At 44.4% G+C, this 19933-nt stretch overlaps 1 protein-coding gene across 1 annotated transcript in view; it reads left to right on the top strand.

Annotated features, from left to right (window-relative positions):
• The first annotated feature begins 270 nt into the window (after positions 1–270).
• The window catches only part of ERCC4 (ERCC excision repair 4, endonuclease catalytic subunit), a 33337-nt gene continuing 13674 nt past the window's right edge, over positions 271–19933 (top strand). Inside the window, exons 1-8 of the mRNA XM_045461482.1 lie at positions 271–516; positions 2036–2216; positions 7883–8078; positions 9695–9902; positions 12918–13098; positions 14348–14476; positions 15650–15760; positions 18190–18787. Of these exons, the coding sequence (XP_045317438.1) occupies positions 310–516; positions 2036–2216; positions 7883–8078; positions 9695–9902; positions 12918–13098; positions 14348–14476; positions 15650–15760; positions 18190–18787 (1811 nt within the window). The 5' untranslated portion in view covers positions 271–309. The remainder of the gene's footprint in view (positions 517–2035; positions 2217–7882; positions 8079–9694; positions 9903–12917; positions 13099–14347; positions 14477–15649; positions 15761–18189; positions 18788–19933) is intronic.

Raw genomic sequence — 19933 nt, 5'->3', positions numbered from 1 at the left:
GGTCAGCTCTCCTCGCTGCTTCGGCTCCTCCTCGGCTGAGTTCGGCTGGCTCTCGCCCTGTCGGGCTCGGCTCCCTTCGGCTTCCTTCGACCGACGCTCGTCTCCCGCTCGGCTCTGTTCGGCTGAGCTCGTCTCCCGCTCGGCTCTGTTCGGCTGAACTCGTCCCCCGTTCGGCTCTGTTCGGCTGAGCTCGTCTCCCGCTCGGCTCTGTTCGGCTGAGCTCGTCTCCCGCTCGGTTCTGTTCGCCTGAGCTCGGCTCCCGCTCGGCTCTCTTCGGCTGAGCTCGGCCGCGGCCCCGGAAGGGCGCCCATGGAGCCGGTACCGCCGACTCGGCCGACCGCTATGGCGCCGCTGCTGGAGTATGAGCGGCAGCTGGTGCTGGAACTACTGGACGCGGACGGGCTGGTAGTGTGCGCCCGCGGGCTCGGCGCGGATCGGCTCCTCTACCACTTCCTCCGGCTGCACTGCCACCCCGCGTGCCTGGTGCTGGTGCTCAACACGCAGCCGGCCGAGGAGGTGCGGCTGCCGGCGCGGGGGTGAGGGGGTCCCCGAGAGAGTTGGGGGCTTCCCGAGCGGATGCAGGCCCGGCGCGGGCGCGAGGCCTCTGAGGGCGCCGGCGGTCCCTTGCGCCGGGGGAGGGCGTTGAATAGGGGTCCGTGAGGCAGATGCAGGGCCCTGACACCGGCGCGAGGACGTAGGGTGGGAGGGGTCCCTTGGAGGATGCACGTCCCTGACACGGGCGCGGGGACACTGAGAAGGATGAGAGGGGTCCTTGAGGCGGACGCGGGTTCCTGACGCGGGTGGGAGGACACGGGAGTGGGAGGAGTCTTGAGGCCGACGCAAGTCCCTGACACCGGCGCGGGGACACCGAGGGTGCGAGGGGTCCCGAGCAGGGTGCAAGTCTCTGGCACTGGTGGAAGAGCTTGGAATGGGGGTCTCCGAGACAGCTGCAGGTCCCTGCCGAGGGTGCAAGGACGCAGAGGGACGGAGGGGCTCGGAGAGGGGGAGGGGAGTCACCACCGGAGGCGAGGGGCAGAGAGAAGGATTGGAGGTCCCGGAAGAGGACGCGATGGCCAGAGAAGGCTGCGGAGAGAGGCAGCCTTGATGACGATGAGAGAGGCCCCAGGCTGGATACCATGGGGCCTGTTGGGTCAGAAGAGCGGGATCTGGAAAAGGGAACAGTGACGGGGATGGGGGAGTCTGAGAGGGTTAATTGCAGGATGTGAAGGGAGAAACTGAAACTGGGGAGAGCCTTGTAGGGAAGAGGAGGGTCTGAGGGGGTTGACCCAGGCTGGGGGGAGGGGGCGGAGGGTCAGAAGGGAAGGGAGCTGGAAGCTGAGGACCTGGCGGTTAAGGAATGGAGGGCACTGAGGACAGAAGACGGATACACCTGGGCCAAAACGGGGCGTTTGCTATTGAGAGGTGGCACAGCCTGGTCTGACAAGTCTGCTGCGCCCCTAGGTAGAGCAGGTGGCCAGGAGGCAGGTGGCCGCTGAGAAGAATGCCACAGACTCCGTGAGAGCAGGGATACTGTCTGATTTGTCTAGGGATCCCCAGTACCTGGCACAACCCAGGGCCCCCAGGAGAGGAAGGGTTGCCCTGAAGACACAAAGGGCCAAGCTCCCACTGACCTGAAGCCCCGCTGGGGCGGATGGGGACAGAGCCACCAGTCTAAAACTCGGCTTGGGAAGAGGATTCCTTGCGATCTCCTCACACCCTGTGCTTGCCTGCAAACCTGGCTTTGATGGCAAGTATTTTCTAGCTAGCCGAAGTCTTTTAACTGAGGGTTTTAAAGTCTTTGTTATTGTTGTTAAAATGCTCATCACTCAAGTGCAGTGATGCCTCAGCACAAACCCAAAAACCCAACAAAAATAAAAGCCTGGTTGCATGTGGATGATTGGTTGATCACCCAAAGCAGTAACTTGGTTTGTATACTCCTCAAGTACCATCTCTCTTTTTAAATACAAAGACCTTGCCGCCTAGTAAAATCTGCCCTGTATTAAACAGACTGCTAATCAAACTTGATTTGATGTAGGAGTATTTTATCAGTCAGCTGAAGATTGAAGGAGTGGAACACCTCCCTCGACGTGTAACAAATGAAATCACAAGTAACAGTCGCTACGAGGTCTACACCCAGGGAGGTGTGATATTTGCAACAAGTCGAATACTTGTGGTCGACTTCTTGACTAATAGAATACCTTCAGATTTAATCACTGGTAAGAATTTGACACCTTGTCATTATTTGTATAATGATACAAACTAGTACTTTTTTGTGCCTGTCCTCACTGCTAAAGTCTAAACTAGAACCTCCTTGGGGGCAGCCCTGGGTGTTTTGACTCAGCATTGTACTCCCAGGGGTTAGCACAATACCGGACACATTTTAGATGCTTAAAAAGTACTTGTAGCCTGAATAAGTAAGAATGACTTTTCCTTGCTCTCTAAGCTCCCATCTGGTTAATACTTCATAATTGGCTGGCATTTGCTTTTCGAACCTAATCAGCCTTGAAATGTTTATAGATATTCTTTGTATATTTCCTAAAATATTTGGTTTTCTCTTTAAAGAGTTCCCCCCCCCCCGTGATTTGAAATTAAACCGAGTCGTTGCTTAATTCTTTTGAGAAATAATGGCTTCATTTTAGCTAGAATTAATATAGAAAAGGAATTCGTTCTCATTATTATTCGTCTGTTTGGCGACCTTTTCTGATTTCCCCCAAAGCTCATTTGAGGACCCTACCTCTCTGTCCTCGGGTTATCCTGTGCTTCTCCCCAGTCATAGCACTAAAGAACAACCCGTTATATTTGCCAGTTTATTTTTCTGTCTCACTCTTAGATAACAAGCTTCATAAGCACAAGGAACAATTTGTTCGTCGCAGGCTAAGAACCTGATACACAGGGTATTAAACACGTATTTGTTGGATGAACGTTGTGTGAATAAGCTGTGATCTTCAGTAAACTTCTGGAGGGCAGAGCGAGTGTGACATTCATAATGGTATATTCCACTATTGCCCTGACCCAGAAGACCCTCAGGAAACATTTAGTCAATCAATGTATGAACGAATGTTTTATGTGGCTCATGGTACACTGATTGAAGAAAAGTGTTTTTATACTTTTATAACATTTATAACTGTAATAAGCTGGGGCACAGGTGGTGAGGTCGGACTCACCTGGCTTTGAATGGGGATGCCACCACTCACGAGGAAGTTATGTAATTTTGGTGAGCCTCAGTTCTCTTTTCTCATTTTTTTTTTTATTTTAGTTAGTTAACATATACAGGGTAATATTATTTCAGGAGTAGAATTCAGTGATTGATCACTTACATACAACCCCCAGTGCTCATCACAAGTGCCCTCCTTAGTACCCATCCCCCATCTAGCCCATCCCCCACCCCCCTCCCTCCATCAACCCTCAGTTCCCTGTCGTTAAGAACAGCTTGTTTCCCTCTCTTCTCTCCACCCACTTTCCACGTGTTCATCTGTTTCGTTTCTTGAATTTCCACACATGAGTGAAATCCTATGGTATTTGTCTTCCTCTGATTGACTTAGCATAATACACTCTAGCTCTATCCACATCATTGCAAATGGGAAGGGGTCATTCTTTTCGATGACTCAGTAATATTCCATCGTATAGATAGCTACACCACATCTTCTGTATCCATTCACCAGTTGATGGGCACTTGGGCTCTTTCCATAATTTGGCCACTGTTGATAATGCTGCTGTAAACATCCGGTGCAATCTGTATTTTTGTATCCTTTGGGTAAATACCTAATAGTACAATTGCTGGATTGTAGGGTCGTTTTATTTTTATTTTCTTGAGGAGCCTCCAGACTGTTTTCCAGAGTGGCTGCACCAGTTTGCATTCCCCCAGCAGTGCCAAAGAGGTCCTCTTTCTCCGCATCCTCACCAACACCTGCTGTTTCTTGTGTTGTTAATCTTAGCCACTCTGACAGGTATGAGGTATTATCTCATCATGGTTTTGATTTCTATTTCCCTGATGATGAGTGATGTTGAGCATCTTTTCATGTGTCTATTGGCCATCTGGATGTCTTCTTTGGAAGAGTATCTATTCGTGTCTTCAGCCCATTTCTTCACTGGGTTATTTATTTTTTGGGTGTTGAGTTTGAGAAGTTCTTTGTAGATTTTGGATGCCAACCCTTTATCAGATGTGTCTTTTGTGAATATCTTCTCCCATTCTGTAGGCTGCCTTTTAGTTTTGTTGACTGTTTCCTTTGCTGTGCCGAAGCTTTTTATCTTGATGAGGTCCCAATAGTTCATTTTTGCTTTTGTTTCCTTTGCCTCCAGCAACATATCTAGTAAGAAGTTGCTCCGGCCCAGGTCAGAGAGGTTGCTGCCTGTGTTCTCTAGGATTTTGATGGTGTCTTGTCTCACATTTAGATCTTTGATCCATTTTGAGTTTATTTTTGTGTATGGTGTAGGAAAGTGGTCTGGTTCATCCTTCTGCTTGTCGCTGTCCAGCTTTCCCAGTACCACTTGTTAAAGAGACTTTTTTCCATTTTTCTTTCCTGCTTGGTCGAAAATGAGTTGGCCATATAGTTGTGGGTTCATTTCTTAAATTGAGAAAAAGAGCACCTCCTAGAGTTATCTTAAGGATTAAGTGAGTAAAAATAAACGGCTCAGTATAGTGCGTGGTACATACTAAATGATATACAATAGCAAAGAAAAAAAAAGCATTCGCTTTTCATGACCAGAAATTCTGATGCATCGTAAAGTCTTTCACTGTTTGCTGCTTTCTTCTCATCTTAGTTTTATATTGCTTTGTTTTTTAAGTGGATAAAATGGGGGCAGTGTACTGGAACTACCACTAGATGTCAGTATTGCTCTGACTTTTAGTAACCGTTCAACCTACTTAGGCCGAGAGCGGGATGAATCAAAGAAACCTCCAAATTATAGCTTATAGGTAGTTCCTAATTAAAAGCGCAAAATTCCCGGCCCATATCTGATCAGCAGCCAATAATGAAGGTGGCGCTGCTGCTGCCGCCGCTTCGCTGCATGGAAGGTGAATCAATGCCAGACAAGAACCCCGCCCGATTCTGCTCCCCAAGGGATCATTCCTCCCCCTTCCCCCCCCCCCCCCCCCCACCCCGGCTCCCGCCAGGCTGGCAATGACACTTTGACCACAACTCTGACAGACCAAACAGCAGTCCTTGAGACATGTAACCCTCCGGAAAGTTCTGAATGTCCCCGGCCCTAACCTGCCCCCCCACCTCCGCCACTGCCATTGCTACTCGTGCTATCCGCCACCATACCCCACCCAAGGGTCCCTGCCAAACGCAGCTCCCCGGTGCAGAGAGAGCTGTGTAGATAGCGACCCTGGGTGTACTGGCCGGAGACCGGACAGGAGGCTTTCATTGCTAAAACGGCGCCTGACATCCCCAAATAGAACTCAGAACACGCTTTCCACGGGACGCTTCAAAAAACCCTCCCATGTTACTTGTTAGGTTCGTGCGCCCAGTGCTATAATCCAGTTTTCTGTTCACTCAACAAACATTTAGTGTCCTAAGGGTCCTTTGTTTGGTAGGGATGTGGTAGGTCCTGGAGACAGATGAACTGGTGAACTCTTGAGCTAGGCTCCCTCTGGGTTTGACCCCGCCTCCCCTGTGTACCAAAGTTGTGACCCCTGGCACGTTCCTTAATGTCATCAGGACTCCGTTTACTCACCCACAAATGGGAGACTGTAACAGTGCCTTCCTCTTAGGCTTAGCACACGGGTGAAATGAGATCATGTTTGTAAAATTCTTAGCTTCATGCTCAGCACACAGTCAAGCATTCTCTGATGACTGCTTGTTGTGATGTCCTTGTCCTCAAGCGGTGTCGTGGAGGAGGCAGGTGGAAAGCAGTACTCGCAGTACAGGATGAGATACGAACTGTTGTGGGAGCATCAGAATGAAATATAAGGAGGCTTTGGTGAGACCGCAGTTGCCCCCAGAAGTACACCTGCTCGTGTTTTCTTGTTGCTGGTTTTTCAAACGGTGTGTCGGGGGTGGTGGGGAGTCCTCAGGGGGTGTCACTTAGGAGAAACCAGGCTTTGTCTTCAGGCACACACGGTTTGGGACCTTTAGCCTCCCATTGCTTGGCGGATGACCTTGGTCAACCTGTTTGCCTCTCCTGATCTCATAATAATACCTACATCATAGAATTCTGAGGATTAAATGAGTAACAGTCTGCAAAAGTACCTGACCCCAGTGGCCGGGATCGAGTATTCTCTTCTTCCATCTGGGTTCCAAAAGAATGACAGCCTTTTGGAACACAACATTTTCTTTCTTCTTTCTTTTTTCTTTTTTTAACGTTTGTTTATTTATTTTGAGAGAAGGGAGAACATGTGTGCACACGTGCGCGAGCGGGAGAGGGGTAGAGAGGGAGAAGCTGGGCAGGATCTCACGGGGCTCGATCTCACGAACCGAAACCGTGAGATCATGACCTGAGCTGAGATCACGAGTCAGACGCTTACCCAACTGAGCCACCAGGTGAGCTGGAGCAGAACATTGTCTTAAATTGAGGCCCATCTTTCCTTTAGAAGCCCACCTTTATCACTTCAACCTTATATAATATCTCAGTCTAGACCAGCAAAGTGTAGCCCAGTAAAGTACTTGGAAAAGCCCAGCGTCTTAAGTCCAGGATCTTTTCTGAGTTGTAAATTTGTTATGTACGCGTATTGCAGTTATTGAAAACCCTTTGTCTATAAATTCCTGAATAACACTTACTGATTTTTAGCACATCTGAAAAATAGTGTGCTTAGCTAGAATTAGAATAGATGGTAGCTCTCTCCACCTCAGTCCAAAATTTAAACGCCAAAAGAGCAGAATCTGAATTGAGCCTCCTGAACTACTAAAAGGGGTCATAAATCACTATTAATGTCATTTCCCAGATGCTAGGAGTCATGGGAACTGGTACAAAAACACATAAGCACATTTATGACAAATTTTCATGTAAGGTAATTGGCTTGATGTCGGTCTCAAAGACTAAGAATCATCACAGAATAATTGAGTTTTTGATTCAGAAATGACATCCGTGCACTCTTATGTCATACGTCTTCCTAGTTTCTCGCTAATCACACTACATCAAAATGGCATATATGTGTCATGTCTCATGGATGTATTATACACACAAAAGGAAGGTTATCTGGTCAGTGCTCTCATTTTATAAATAAGGAAACGTATAATAATTTCCTTGTTTTTGTGATCTCAAAAGTGTCCTAATCACAGCACCCCCAAACCCAGATGTAGTAAATATATTCATTAAAGGTCTTTATTTTAATGGACTAGTTTATCTCTCAGTTGAATATCCTCTGATTCCAAAAATTGAATTATTCTAGTAGGTGGTACAGATGTGACCCAGACTTGTGAAATGGCCCTCTTTTCTGTAGTCCACATCTGGTTCACATATGAAAGGAGAGTCAGTGAGGCACTTTGCTTTCAGAAACTCTTCCTCCGCCGTGCCAGACACACCCCACCCCAGGGCCTTTGCTCTTACTGTCCCCTCATCCTGGAATGGTCTTGGTGCACGTGGTTACAAGGCTCACCTCCTCTTTTCCATCTAGCCTTGGCCCAGATAGAGCCTCAACGAGGCGACCCTGCCTAAAGTTGCCCCCCATCACCTCTCACACACACTCCCTCTCCTCCCCCTCGGATTCCTTTTTTCCTCTCCAGCCCTTATCGCTGTACAACTTACTAAATCGTCTCTTTGTTTATATTGTGTATCGGAAGTACCGCAAGGACACAGATTGCCATCTGTGTGTTCACTGCTGTATCTCCGGCCCAGACGAGCACACCACCCGTGCTCAAGAGAAATGTGGTAAAATCAGTGAATGAAAACGAGCATGAACTTCCTTGTCTGTTCTGTAATCTAAATTATTATCTCCTCCCAGGCATCTTGGTGTATAGAGCACACAGGATAATCGAGTCTTGTCAAGAAGCATTCATCTTGCGTCTGTTTCGCCAGAAAAACAAGCGTGGTTTTATTAAAGCTTTCACAGACAATGCTGTCGCCTTTGACACTGGTTTTTGTCACGTGGAAAGAGTGATGCGAAATCTTTTCGTAGGGAAGCTGTATCTGTGGCCAAGGTAAATAGCCTTATGTGACAGATTTCTGTGAGAGAATCCACTCCGACTTAAGAGTGCACTTGAAAGTGATGTAAAATTTATAAGAATTGCACTTGACATACGATAGCCGGGTCCATACCAAGTGCATCAAATAGAAACATATGGTTACCTCATTTGTGATTATTTAAAAAAAATTTTTTTTTTCAACGTTTATTTATTTTTGGGACAGAGAGAGACAGAGCATGAACGGGGGAGGGGCAGAGAGAGAGGGAGACACAGAATCGGAAACAGGCTCCAGGCTCTGAGCCATCAGCCCAGAGCCTGACGCGGGGCTCGAACTCACGGACCGCGAGATCGTGACCTGGCTGAAGTCGGACGCTTAACCGACTGCGCCACCCAGGCGCCCCTCATTTGTGATTATTTGAAAAGGAGAGACAGATTTGATATTTCCTTTTCTGGTAGCCCGTCACATCCATCCAAGGGCAGCCACTTTATTGCTTCTTCTACATTTAGCGAAACCCCCAGGGAATCTAGAGTCTAAGATATATAACAGGTTTAGGAGAACTAAACTCCCTCTGAAAATTACCCGTCGGGGAATAAGGCACAAAGATTGTTTTATTAATTTTGTTTAACGTTTATTTGTTTTTGAGAGACGGAGCACGAGCAGGGAAGGGGCAGAGAGAGGGAGACACAGAATCCGAAGCAGGCTCCAGGCTCCGAGCGGTCAACACAGAGCCTGACGCGGAGCTCGAACTCATGAACCGTGAGATCATGACCTGAGTGGAAGTCGGACACTTAACTGACTGAGCCACTCAGGGGCCCCAAAGCGTAAAGATTTTTGAAGAATTCCTGTAAATGTCTAGGAAAACCCGGAAGGTTCCAATGTTCAGACATCTCGCACCTATGCTGATACGTATTTTGGTTACACTACATGGCATTTGAAAGTAATTGCCAGGGTCTTTTGCCTTTCTTGATTATGCTGTCTCAAGGATAGGCATGCTTTTTCTGTGAAGGGCCTGATAGTAAATATTTTGGGCTTTGCAGGCCATGTGGTTTGTGACAATGCTTCCAGTCTGCTGTTACATCAGGAAAGCAGCCATAGACAATACATAAACACTGGGCACGGCTGTGTTCCAATCACACTATTTCTAAAAACAGGCAATGAAAAAAAAAAACAACAAAAACGGGGCGCCTGGGTGGCTTCACTCGGTTGAGCATCTGACTTTGGCTCAGGTCATGATCTCATGGTTCATGGTTTCCAGCCCCACGTCGGGCTCTGCTGACGGCTCAGAGCCTGGAGCCTGCCTCGGATTCTGTGTCTCCCCCTCTCTCTGCCCCTCCCCTGCTTGTGCTCTGTCTCTCTCTCCCTCTCTCTCAAAAATAAATAAACATTAAAAAAAAAAAAAAAACAGGCACTGGTTTGGGCCCAGACCATATTTTTGCTGACCACCCCCCCGCCTTATTCAACGAATGCATCCTTTCGTTGAGATTAAAAGTACTTCTGAAAACATTGTCATTTTGCTGTCTGTTTGGTTTGTGTCTTAGTTGTATTTCCAAAAACCCTGTGAGAGCAAAAACTGAGAGCCGTGTTATTTCTGGTCTCGGAGAAAACGTTTGGAAACGATTTGTCTCTTCAGGTTCCATGTAGCAGTAAACTCATTCTTAGAACAGCACAAACCTGAAGTTGTAGAAATTCACGTTTCTATGACGCCTGCCATGCTCGCCATACAGACTGCCATCCTGGACATCCTAAATGCGTGTCTGAAAGAACTGAAATGCCACAACCCATCACTCGAAGTTGAAGATTTGTCTTTAGAAAATGCTATTGGAAAACCGTTTGACAAGGTACTCTGCCTCTTTTCCTTGTAAGCGCAGTGTGTTAGGTTACAGCTTTAAAGAATCCAAGTTCTTTTGCTAATTGCAGTGTCCTCAATAGGATATTGCAGTTATTTTTTTAAATGTTTTTTTATATGCATTTTTGAGAAAGACGGAGAGACAGAGTGTGAGCAGGGGAGGGGCACAGAGGGAGGGAGACACAGAACCCGAAGCAGGCTCCAGGCTCTGAGCTATCAGCACAGAGCCCGACGCAGGGCTCGAACTCACAAACCGCGAGATCATGACCTGAGCCGAAGTCGGCCGCTTAACCGACTGAGCCGCCCAGGCGCCCCAGAAATTGTTGTTATTTTAAAACTAATCTGGAGGTGATTTAAGTACAACCTGTTCGGTTTACTGGAGACTCATAATTTGTAGTAGAATACACGGATTGACCTGTAAGCCCAACTCTTTATTTTTGCAGTTATACAGTGATTATCTTGTATTTCAAGTATAATTAAGACAAGGAAAAATAACCTTTTTGCTCTGAAATGACAGCATTTGGATATCTACAGAAAGAAGAGCTTTACATGAGAATGCTTTCATAATTTATGATCTTCTGTTTGGAATAAAAATAATTGGGACGAGTTTTCATTACTGAGGAATGTGAACCTTGCTGTGTCCTAAAACTACGTTTTCAGTTGAGAAAATGTTAAGACTTTAGTTCAAGGAACTTTTATTCTAACTGATGTTTTCTATTGTAGATGAATATTAATACAGATGCGTAAATGTCTAAAATTGAATTGTAGATCCAGAAAACGCTGACTTTTAAAAAAATTCCAGGCAGCTTTTTTTTTTTTCTATATTTTGGTGGAACAAGTTCCTGTCTTTTAAGCTCTGAACGCATCTGTGTGTCACTGGAAATAATTCACAGTGATTATTTAAAAGGAAAAATTTAACTCCTCATATCTCTGCTTCTTCCAGAAAGTGCTTCTATTGAAATAATGATACATAAAACTAATTACATTATGTTTTGTTCCTCTGTTCTTACAGTTTAGTGCATGTGAAGCCACAAAGAAAAACCACAAAAAAACCCTTCCCATTCTTTTAATAGAATGTGTGCGTCCTTATTAAAAAACAAAATATAACCTGATAGGTTTTGTACTAAGTTTCTGTTTCTCATTCCCTGGTAAAGGTCAGAGTATTATTTTGGGTATTCTTTCAGCAACCAGATGTAAATGTAGACATGACTCTCATCTTGTTAGAAAATTAACATTTTTTAAATTTTTTTATTTTTTATTTAATTTTTTAAAACATTTATTTATTTATTTAGAGAGACAGAGAAAGAGCATGAGCAGGGGAGGGGCAGAGAGAGAGGGAGACACAGAATCCGAAGAAGTCTCCAGGCTCCAAGCTGTCAGCACAGAGACTGACTCGGGGCTCGAACCCACTAACCGTGTGATCATGACCTGAGCTGAAGTGGAATGCTTAACCAACTGAACCACCCAGGCGCCCCAGAAAATTAACATTTGTTTAAGAGAGAGAGCGAGGGGCGCCTGGGTGGCTCAGTTGGTTGAGCGTCCGACTTTGGCTCAGGTCATGATCTCATGGTTCATGGGTTTGAGCCCCGTGTGGGACTCTGTGCTGACAGCTCAGAGCCTGGAGCCTGCTTCCGATTCTGTGTCTCCCTCTCTCTCCGCCCCTAACCCGCTCACATTCTGTCTCTGTCTCTCTCAAAAATAAATAAACATTAAAAAAAGAATAGGAGAGAGAGCGAGAGCATGAATGAGAGAGGGGGGCGGGGTGGGGGGGTGGGGAAGGGGCAATCCTAAGCAGGTTCCACACTGAGCGTGGCTTGATCCCACAACCCTGCAGAAATCAATAGTCGGATGCTCAACTGCCTGAGCTGCCCAGGTGCCCGGAAAATTTAACTTTTGTAGATTATTTTACAAAGCAGGCATGCAGTTATATGTCCCAGTTTGTCTAGGATAGTTCTAGGATCTGTCTGTTGTCCCGGAGTGATTATTAATAATATAATTTCATTTTCATAAGAGCCCCAGATTGGACAGTAAACTATATGGTCACCCAGATACTCCTTCTGAGTATGAATTTGTTGGGTAAGGTGCCGTGTAGTGATACTGCTTCCATAGCATGCTACAGGTATTATCCTTTTTAGTTAAGAAATAGTTTGTGGGGCGCCTGGGTAGTTCAGTCGGTTAAGCGTCCGACTTCAGCTCAGGTCATGATTTCGCCGTTCGTGGATTCGAGCCCTGTGTCGGTCTCTGTGCTGACATCTCAGAGCCTGGAGACTTCTTCAGATTCTGTGTCTCCCTCTCTCTTTGCCCCTCCCCTGCTTGCACCCTGTCTCTTTCTCAAAAATAAATAAACATTAAAAAAAAAAAAAAAAAAAAAAGAATCAGTTTGTGAAGGACATGTATATACGTAGCAGTGGATACATAGATACCTACATAGTACATGCCAAAGCTAGCCTTCATTATAGGCAACACTTTAGGATCCCAGAAAATATTCAAATGTAGTCCCTTGTTAATTTAACAAATTCTTTTCCATGCATGAATCACATGGGGGGGGGCGGGGAACCCAAGCAAATCACTTACACCACAAAGTTAAGGTACGTCGTTATTTAATTTGATATCATGTAGTTTCCCTGGTATGTGCCCTCTGTTCCCTGTTCAGCTGGATCCCACATCTTTATGTATCCAGGATAGGGTCACAGCCAAACTGGGCGGACACTGGGCGGGTCTAAGCTGTAAGCTTTGATGTTTCATGAAAACAAATGATTGGGGACACCTGGGTGGCTCAGTTAAGCGTCTGAATTTGGCTCAGGTCATGAGCTCATGGTTGATGAGTTCAAGCCCCACATCAGGCTCAGCACTGACAGCGTGGAGCCTGTGTGAAATTCCCTTTCTCCCTCTCTCTGCCTCTCCCCTGCTCCCACGCTCGCTCGCTCTCTCTCTCAAATAACAAATAAAAAAATAATAGCTATATCGAATATATTTTTAGCCATACTAAACTGTATTCTTGTTTTAGACGATCCGCCATTATCTGGATCCCTTGTGGCACCAGCTCGGAGCCAAGACGAAGTCCTTGGTTCAGGATTTGAAGATATTACGAACTTTGCTGCAGTATCTCTCTCAGTATGATTGTATCACGTTCCTTAATCTTCTGGAATCTCTGAGAGCGACAGAGAAGGCTTTTGGTCAGAATTCAGGTGGGAGATAAAAATACTAATATTATTATGGGAGCTGATTTGAATAAAGTGTCGGATTTTGTTGGGGAATCAGATGTGGGGAGTGCTATATTCAACTACACGGTATACTAGGCTTTCAAATTACGTTTTATGTTCATAGCATAAGGATGTAGGTTTTATTGATAGCTAATGTTTCCGCCTACTGAACTTCTGTTCTGTATAATAATAAATATTCATATCCATTCCGGGCAATTTTATTTCTAGAAAAGACTCTGTATATTACAGGCAGTCCCCAACTTAGAAATAGGTTGTGTTCTGGAAGTTTAGTTGTTAAGAACTTCAAATTCAGTTTCTCCTAAGAAACAGCAAGGGAGTTTAGGGTTTCATCAGCTAGAGTGCTGAAGACTGAAGAGATTTGTAGAGAAACATACTTAAACAGTTGGCTACCGTCTTATTTTTCTACCAGCCACATCTGCCCCACTAATGTGACCTCTGTCACTGTTTGACTAGACCGTTGATTTTCAAAATGGGATCAGTTGTCCTCTGAGGCCAAGATTTACTACCATTAGTAATGTTTTTAACTTTTAAAAATTATTTTGTTTTATTTGAGAGAGAGAGAGCAAGCAGGCAGGAAAAAGGGGCAGAGGGAGAGAGAGAGGGAGGGAGGGAGGGAGAGGGAGGGAGGGAGAAAGGATATTAAGCAGGCTCCATGTTCAGCACAGAGCCTGATGCAGGGCTCAGTCCCACAACCTCAAGATCATGACCTGAACAGAAAGAAGGAGTCAGACACTCAACCGAGCCCCCCAAGCGCCCCTACAATTAATAGTTTTTATTGCTTCATCAGGGACATTAAGTAATAAGCTACGAATGCACAGCAGTGAAGAACACATTGACCACTAGTACTCTTGGGTTCCACTGCCTCGATGACACTCAGGCGCCCAGCAGTGTTACCCCCCAGTGCTTTTACACCATTACCAGAAATGTCAACACAGTGGGGAAAAAACCAAATAAGGAATTACTACTCATCTGAGAATAGTTTTGAGGTCCAGACTCCCTGAAAACATTTTGGTGGCCCCCAGAGGTCAGTAGGCCACATTTTGAAAGCCCACTGGCCTAATCAAACAGTGAGGCCTCAGTAAGGGAGAAGGTATGGTTCAGAGAACACGATGGCAGGCAGTTGTATAGATAGGGCATGTGACCATCAGAGAGTCTTTAAAATTCATCCCAAATTGAAGGCCTTTTTTTTTTTTTTTTAAACTTTTCATATTAGGTTGGCTCTTTCTTGACTCCAGCACCTCGATGTTTGTTAATGCTCGAGCAAGGGTTTATCATCTTCCAGATGCCAAAATGAACAAAAAAGGCAAAGTGTCTGAAAAAACGGAAATTGAACAAGTGCAAGGTACCCTGTAGGCTTCATCTTTAACTGTGTCTCTTACTTAAGTATTTGGTGTGAAAATTCTTACCAAGTCAACGTGTAATCCTCATTCTCCTTCAGCTGTGTGAAGAATGCGTGCCTGTATGTTAAAGGCGTGTTATGGGTAACGTAAATTGCAAGTATCCAGCGTGGCAAGTCCTAGAATCCGTTGTTAGAGGATTCCGGATAACAAGTGCCAAATATCAGTCAAGAGTGTTCTTACTGCTATATAAGAACTATTGATTGATACATTTTTTTTTTTTTGACTTCAGAATAATAACTACTTTTGGCACTTACAGTCTTAACAGAATATTTAACATTCCTTTTAGCTGTACAAAAATAAATATACCAGAATGAGGCGAGAATAGGTTTATTCCAATACTTATCTAGTGGGTATGACAAATATCATTGGTTTTTTAAAGCATGGGATAGGATTGATGCTGACTTTCTGCCTAGTTCAAAGGTCTAGTTCAAAACTTAAATACATTAGTGATGCGTTTGGGTACTTACAGAAATGTTTGATTGTGGTCTCCTTGTATTCCATTTTCAGGAATGTGAAAGTCATGCGGATTAGAAATAATAAATGCTCTTTCTCTGTACTAATTCTTTCGTTTTATGTAGCAGCTTATATATAGTATCACGGTTGACAACTAATACAGAATCATCTGAAATTCATGACGTACATGTAACTTTCTCTCAAGGCACTATGAAACCTCTCTTTCCTTTAAATTAAAGTTCATTTATTTATTTTGAGAGAGAGCATGTGTGCAAGCCAGAGAGAGGCAGAGAAAGAGGGAGAGAGAGAATCCCAGGCAGCCTCCATGCTGTAAGCACAGAGTCTGATGTGAGCTCAAACCCATGATCCGTGAGATCATGACCTGGGCCGAAACCAAGAGCGGACGCTCAACCGACTGAGCCACTCAGGCGCCCCACTATGAAACCTCTGTTAATGTCGGTTTCAAATATCTTCTATTTAGACCTTAAAGAGACCTTTTTCAAGAAAGTAGTTTCTATCTGGCATCAGGAAGGAAGCTCACAAGAACAAGCTTTTGGAATGACGCTTGTGTTGTCTGTGTTGTGTTGTTTTGAAAGCCTGTGGAACACTTTACAGGTGAATACTACCCTGGAGAATGAGGTTATCCTTTTATTCCCATACAGAAACAAAAAAGGAATTGGTGCTAGAAAGCAACCCGAAGTGGGAAGCTCTGACCGAAGTACTGAAAGAAATTGAGGCGGAAAATAAGGAGAGTGAAGCCCTTGGGGGTCCAGGTAGGAAAAAAAGAGAAGAGGACGTTTGCTTTCAAAATGGAGCAAATGAGTCTTTGTTATTAGTCCTTTAAAAGTAACTTACTGTTCTTGGGGCGCCTGGGTGGCTCAGTCGGTTAAGCGTCCGACTTCAGCTCAGGTCATGATCTCGCGGTCCGTGAGTTCGAGCCCCGCGTCGGGCTCTGTGCTGACAGCTCAGAGCCTGGAGCCTGTTTCAGATTCTGTGTCTCCCTCTCTCTCTGCCCCTCCCCCGTTCATGCTCTGTCTCTCTCTGTCTCAAAAATAAATAAACGTTAAAAAAAAATTTTTTTTTTAAAAAGTAACTTACTGTTATTTTGTTTATCAGACATAAAAGAGTAAGTGCCAGATGAACACAGAAATCCTAGTGGCAGCCTCCTTTCTGTTCGTTTGATGTGATTTTCTCCTGGTTGAATCCTTGCATACTTGTAGAAAGCAGGCTGTCTTGCTGGGCTGGTTGACTTCTCAGGACTTCTATTTAAAGATGCAGCTAATCTCCACATACACATTCACCACGATTTCAATCTAGAATCCCCCAAGGAGAAAGCTAATGGGCTTTTTTTATATTCTCAGCAAGTGTCTTTCCAAAGACGTCTCAACTGTTCTATGGATCAACACTGACGTGGCCCTGAAAAAAAAAATTCCAGATTTTAGGGCCCCTCGCTTCAAGCATGAGTATACTAGTAGATTAACATCGTAGACCAAACCCGCTAAAAAAATTTTTTTAAATAAAACCAGATATTTACCTTTTTTTGTTTAATGTGTATTTATTTTTGAGAGAGAGACAGAGGCAGAGCACAAGCAGGGGAGGGACAGAGAGAGGGGGAGACACAGAATCTGAAACAGGCTCCAGGCTCCGAGCTGTCAGCACAGAGCCTGACGTGGGGCTCGAACCCACAAACCGTGAGATCATGACTGAGCCAAAGTCAGACACTTAACCGACTGAGCCCCCCAGGCGCCCCAAAACCAGATGTTTAAAGAAACTAGATTTTTCTTTAGTCTATTGAGACTTTGAACTCCTATGAATCAGTAAAGGCAAGCACATAATTCTTATATGAGTAAATACGCTGGTGATATTATCTCAGAACGTATGGTACTTTGATTTAAGACTCCAAGTCATGCCTGCTCCCTTAGGAAAATTGAAAAGTACCAAGAAAAAAGAGAAAGGAAAAAAAATTATGTCTAGAAGCCACATTGGTGTATTTCCTCCAGGTTTTCTTTTCTGTATTTTCTGTTTCACATTGTTAAGGTCACAGTGCCATGTAATTTCTGGATATATAATTAGCAAGTCAAATGATAACGTTCTTGAGACATATTACCACATTTGACTTACATGAAATTTTTACGAGTTTTCATTTCTTCTAGCAATGTAAGAGCTCATCTCTTTTTCACTTAGCAGTGACTGGAGATCATATATTCGTGTGTGTATATACATACATATGTGTAACAATTTTATTAATTTGGAGAAAAATGTTCATTTGAAATTTGGTGTTTGCTAAGCTCAATGTTTTCTTTTTTTAATGTAAAAAATGTTTTTTAATGTTTGTTTATTTTTGAGAGAGAGAGAGAGAGACAGAGCACAAGCACGAAAGGGTCAGAGAGAGGGAGACACAGAATCGGAAGCAGGCTCCAGGCTCTGAACTGTCAGCACAGAGCCCGATGTGGGGCTCAAACTCATGAGCTATAAGATCATGACCTGAGCTGAAGTCGGACTTGTAACCGACAGAGCCACCCAGGCGCCCCAAGCTCAATGTTTTCTTAATGCTTTTTCCTCTTTGGTGAATTGTCTTTCTTTTCCTTGGCCAAATTAGGGTATGTCCTCGGTTTGTATTGGCTTTTTATATATTAAAGATACTATCATTTATGATAGTTGTTTTGTAAAGTCATTTTTCTGTCTTTAGCTTTCTTAATGCACAGTTTTTTTCTTATATAGAGTCCCTCTCAGATTATAGATATCAGTCTTGTCTGAGGTATCTTCCACTGTTTTTAAGCCTAGAAAATCATCTCCATCCACAGAGATGGAGAATAGTTGCCTTTTTTTTTTTTAATGATTTAATATTTAACATTTGACTCAGTAATCCATTTGGAATTTATTTTGGCATATAAAATCCTCTGGAAAATTATTAATTAAAAAGAGCTTCTGTAAAGCCTCCATTATACCACGGCTAGGCTTTCCTAAGACTAAATGTTTCTGGCTTCAACTTTACTCAAAAGATTTCACTAATCCTGTCAGAGAGGGAAAGCATTTGATAAGCATCTGAGACCCTTTTTAAACAAATTGTAAATGCGCCAAGGGGTAAGATGTGTCTTCTTTGTCAGGGGAGGAGGCGAGCAGGCGGACAGAGAACGGGGGTGTGGTGGCGGTGGGGGGACACGTGAGGTAATGGTAACATTACGCTGTTTGGTAATTTTAGGTCAGGTACTGATTTGTGCAAGTGATGAGCGAACATGTTCCCAGCTGAGAGAGTATATCACGATCGGAGCAGAGGCCTTCTTGTTGAGGCTCTACAGGAAGACCTTTGAGAGGGACAGCAAAGCCGAGGACGTGTGGGTGCAATTTAGAAATGAGGACAGTGCAAAGAGAATGGCGAAATCTCACAAAAGGCCTAAAGACCCCCACAGCAAACAGAGGGCTGCCCCCAAAGAAAGGACTCTCAAGAAGAAGAAGCGGCGGTTAACTTTAACACAGATGATAGGAAAGCCTGAAGAACCGGAAGAGGAAGGGCATGCCAAGGAAGGCTGTCCTGGAGACACGGGCAGTAGCCCAGACAGTTCCTTAGAAGAAATCAAGCACGAGGAATTTGACTTAAACTTGTCATCCGATGCCGCTTATGGAATACTGAAAGACCCGCTCACCATCATCCACCCGCTCTTGGGCTGCAGTGACCCCTACGCTCTGACAAGGGTGCTGCACGAGGTGGAACCGAGATACGTGGTTCTGTACGACGCCGAGCTAACGTTTGTTCGCCAGCTTGAGATTTACCGGGCGAGTAGGCCCGGGAAGCCTCTGAGGCAAGTTATAAAGAACATGAGCTCTTTCCTCTCTCTTTTTTGATGCATATATATATATATATATATATATATATATATATATATATATATATATATCTTTGTTATTGAAGTATAGCTTGACCTATTCAATTAGTTTCAGGCGTACAACACAGTGATTGGGCAATTATATATGTTCTAAAATGCTCACCATGATAAGTGTGTTACGATATCATCGCCTATATTCCCAATGCTGTACTTTTCATCCCGCAGCTTATTTATTTTATAAGTTTGTACCTCTTCATCCCCGTCGCCCATTCTGCCCATTCTCCCCGCACCCCCTCTGGCAGCCATCACTGAGTTCGCTGTCTGAGTCTCTCTCTCTGTTGTTGTTTGTTCATTTGTTTTGTTTCTTTTTAGATTCCACTTATAAGTGAAATCATATGGTCTTTATTTGTCTTTCTCTGTCTGGCTTATTTCGCCCAGCACACTGCCCTTGAGGTCCATCCACGTTGTGGCAGATGGCAAGATTTCATTCTTTTTTGTGGCCAAGTAATACTCCATCCGTTGAACTGTTTCTGAAAGGCTCCAATCTCACAGTTCTTCAGGCTTTAACACAGACACCGCACCAGCTACACATGGATTGTCTTTAACATTCTGTTGTCATGATGGGTGGGTGGAATTTATGAAACCTTCTTTTGCTTTCTGACCAATCTAGGAAGTTTGCATATGAAGCGTGTCAGATGTCGTAGCAGAACAACAAATCTAGGGAATGATTTGTATTCCCATTACTTACTGCCCTGCTGTTCCATACTGTGTGCCTTATGCATTGGTTGTAGCTTCTGGGGTGCTGGATCTGAACAAGGCCAGAAAATCTATAATATCATAACCTCCACCAAAAATTACTGTAGTTATGACTCACCTCCGTAATTTCGATCTTCTGAAAGGTCATCCTTATAAATTTGAAGTGACTCTAAGTTACATCCACATAAAACGAAAGTGTTTGGGGAATTATTGTACCAAGTTTTCTTGAGTTTCAAGAATTAGCAGCTAAAAAAATCTAGAGAAATATCAGATTGAGAAAATGATGCCTCTCAAAGAATATAGTGTTCTGGCCCTCCAATTATCTGAAGGAAATAAACAGCAAAATTAATATCCTGAACTCAGTCT

The sequence above is a fragment of the Leopardus geoffroyi genome, chromosome E3 (genome assembly GCF_018350155.1).
Source record: "Leopardus geoffroyi isolate Oge1 chromosome E3, O.geoffroyi_Oge1_pat1.0, whole genome shotgun sequence".
Lineage (NCBI taxonomy): Eukaryota > Metazoa > Chordata > Mammalia > Carnivora > Felidae > Leopardus > Leopardus geoffroyi.
This window is presented reverse-complemented; position numbering and strand designations above follow the sequence as displayed.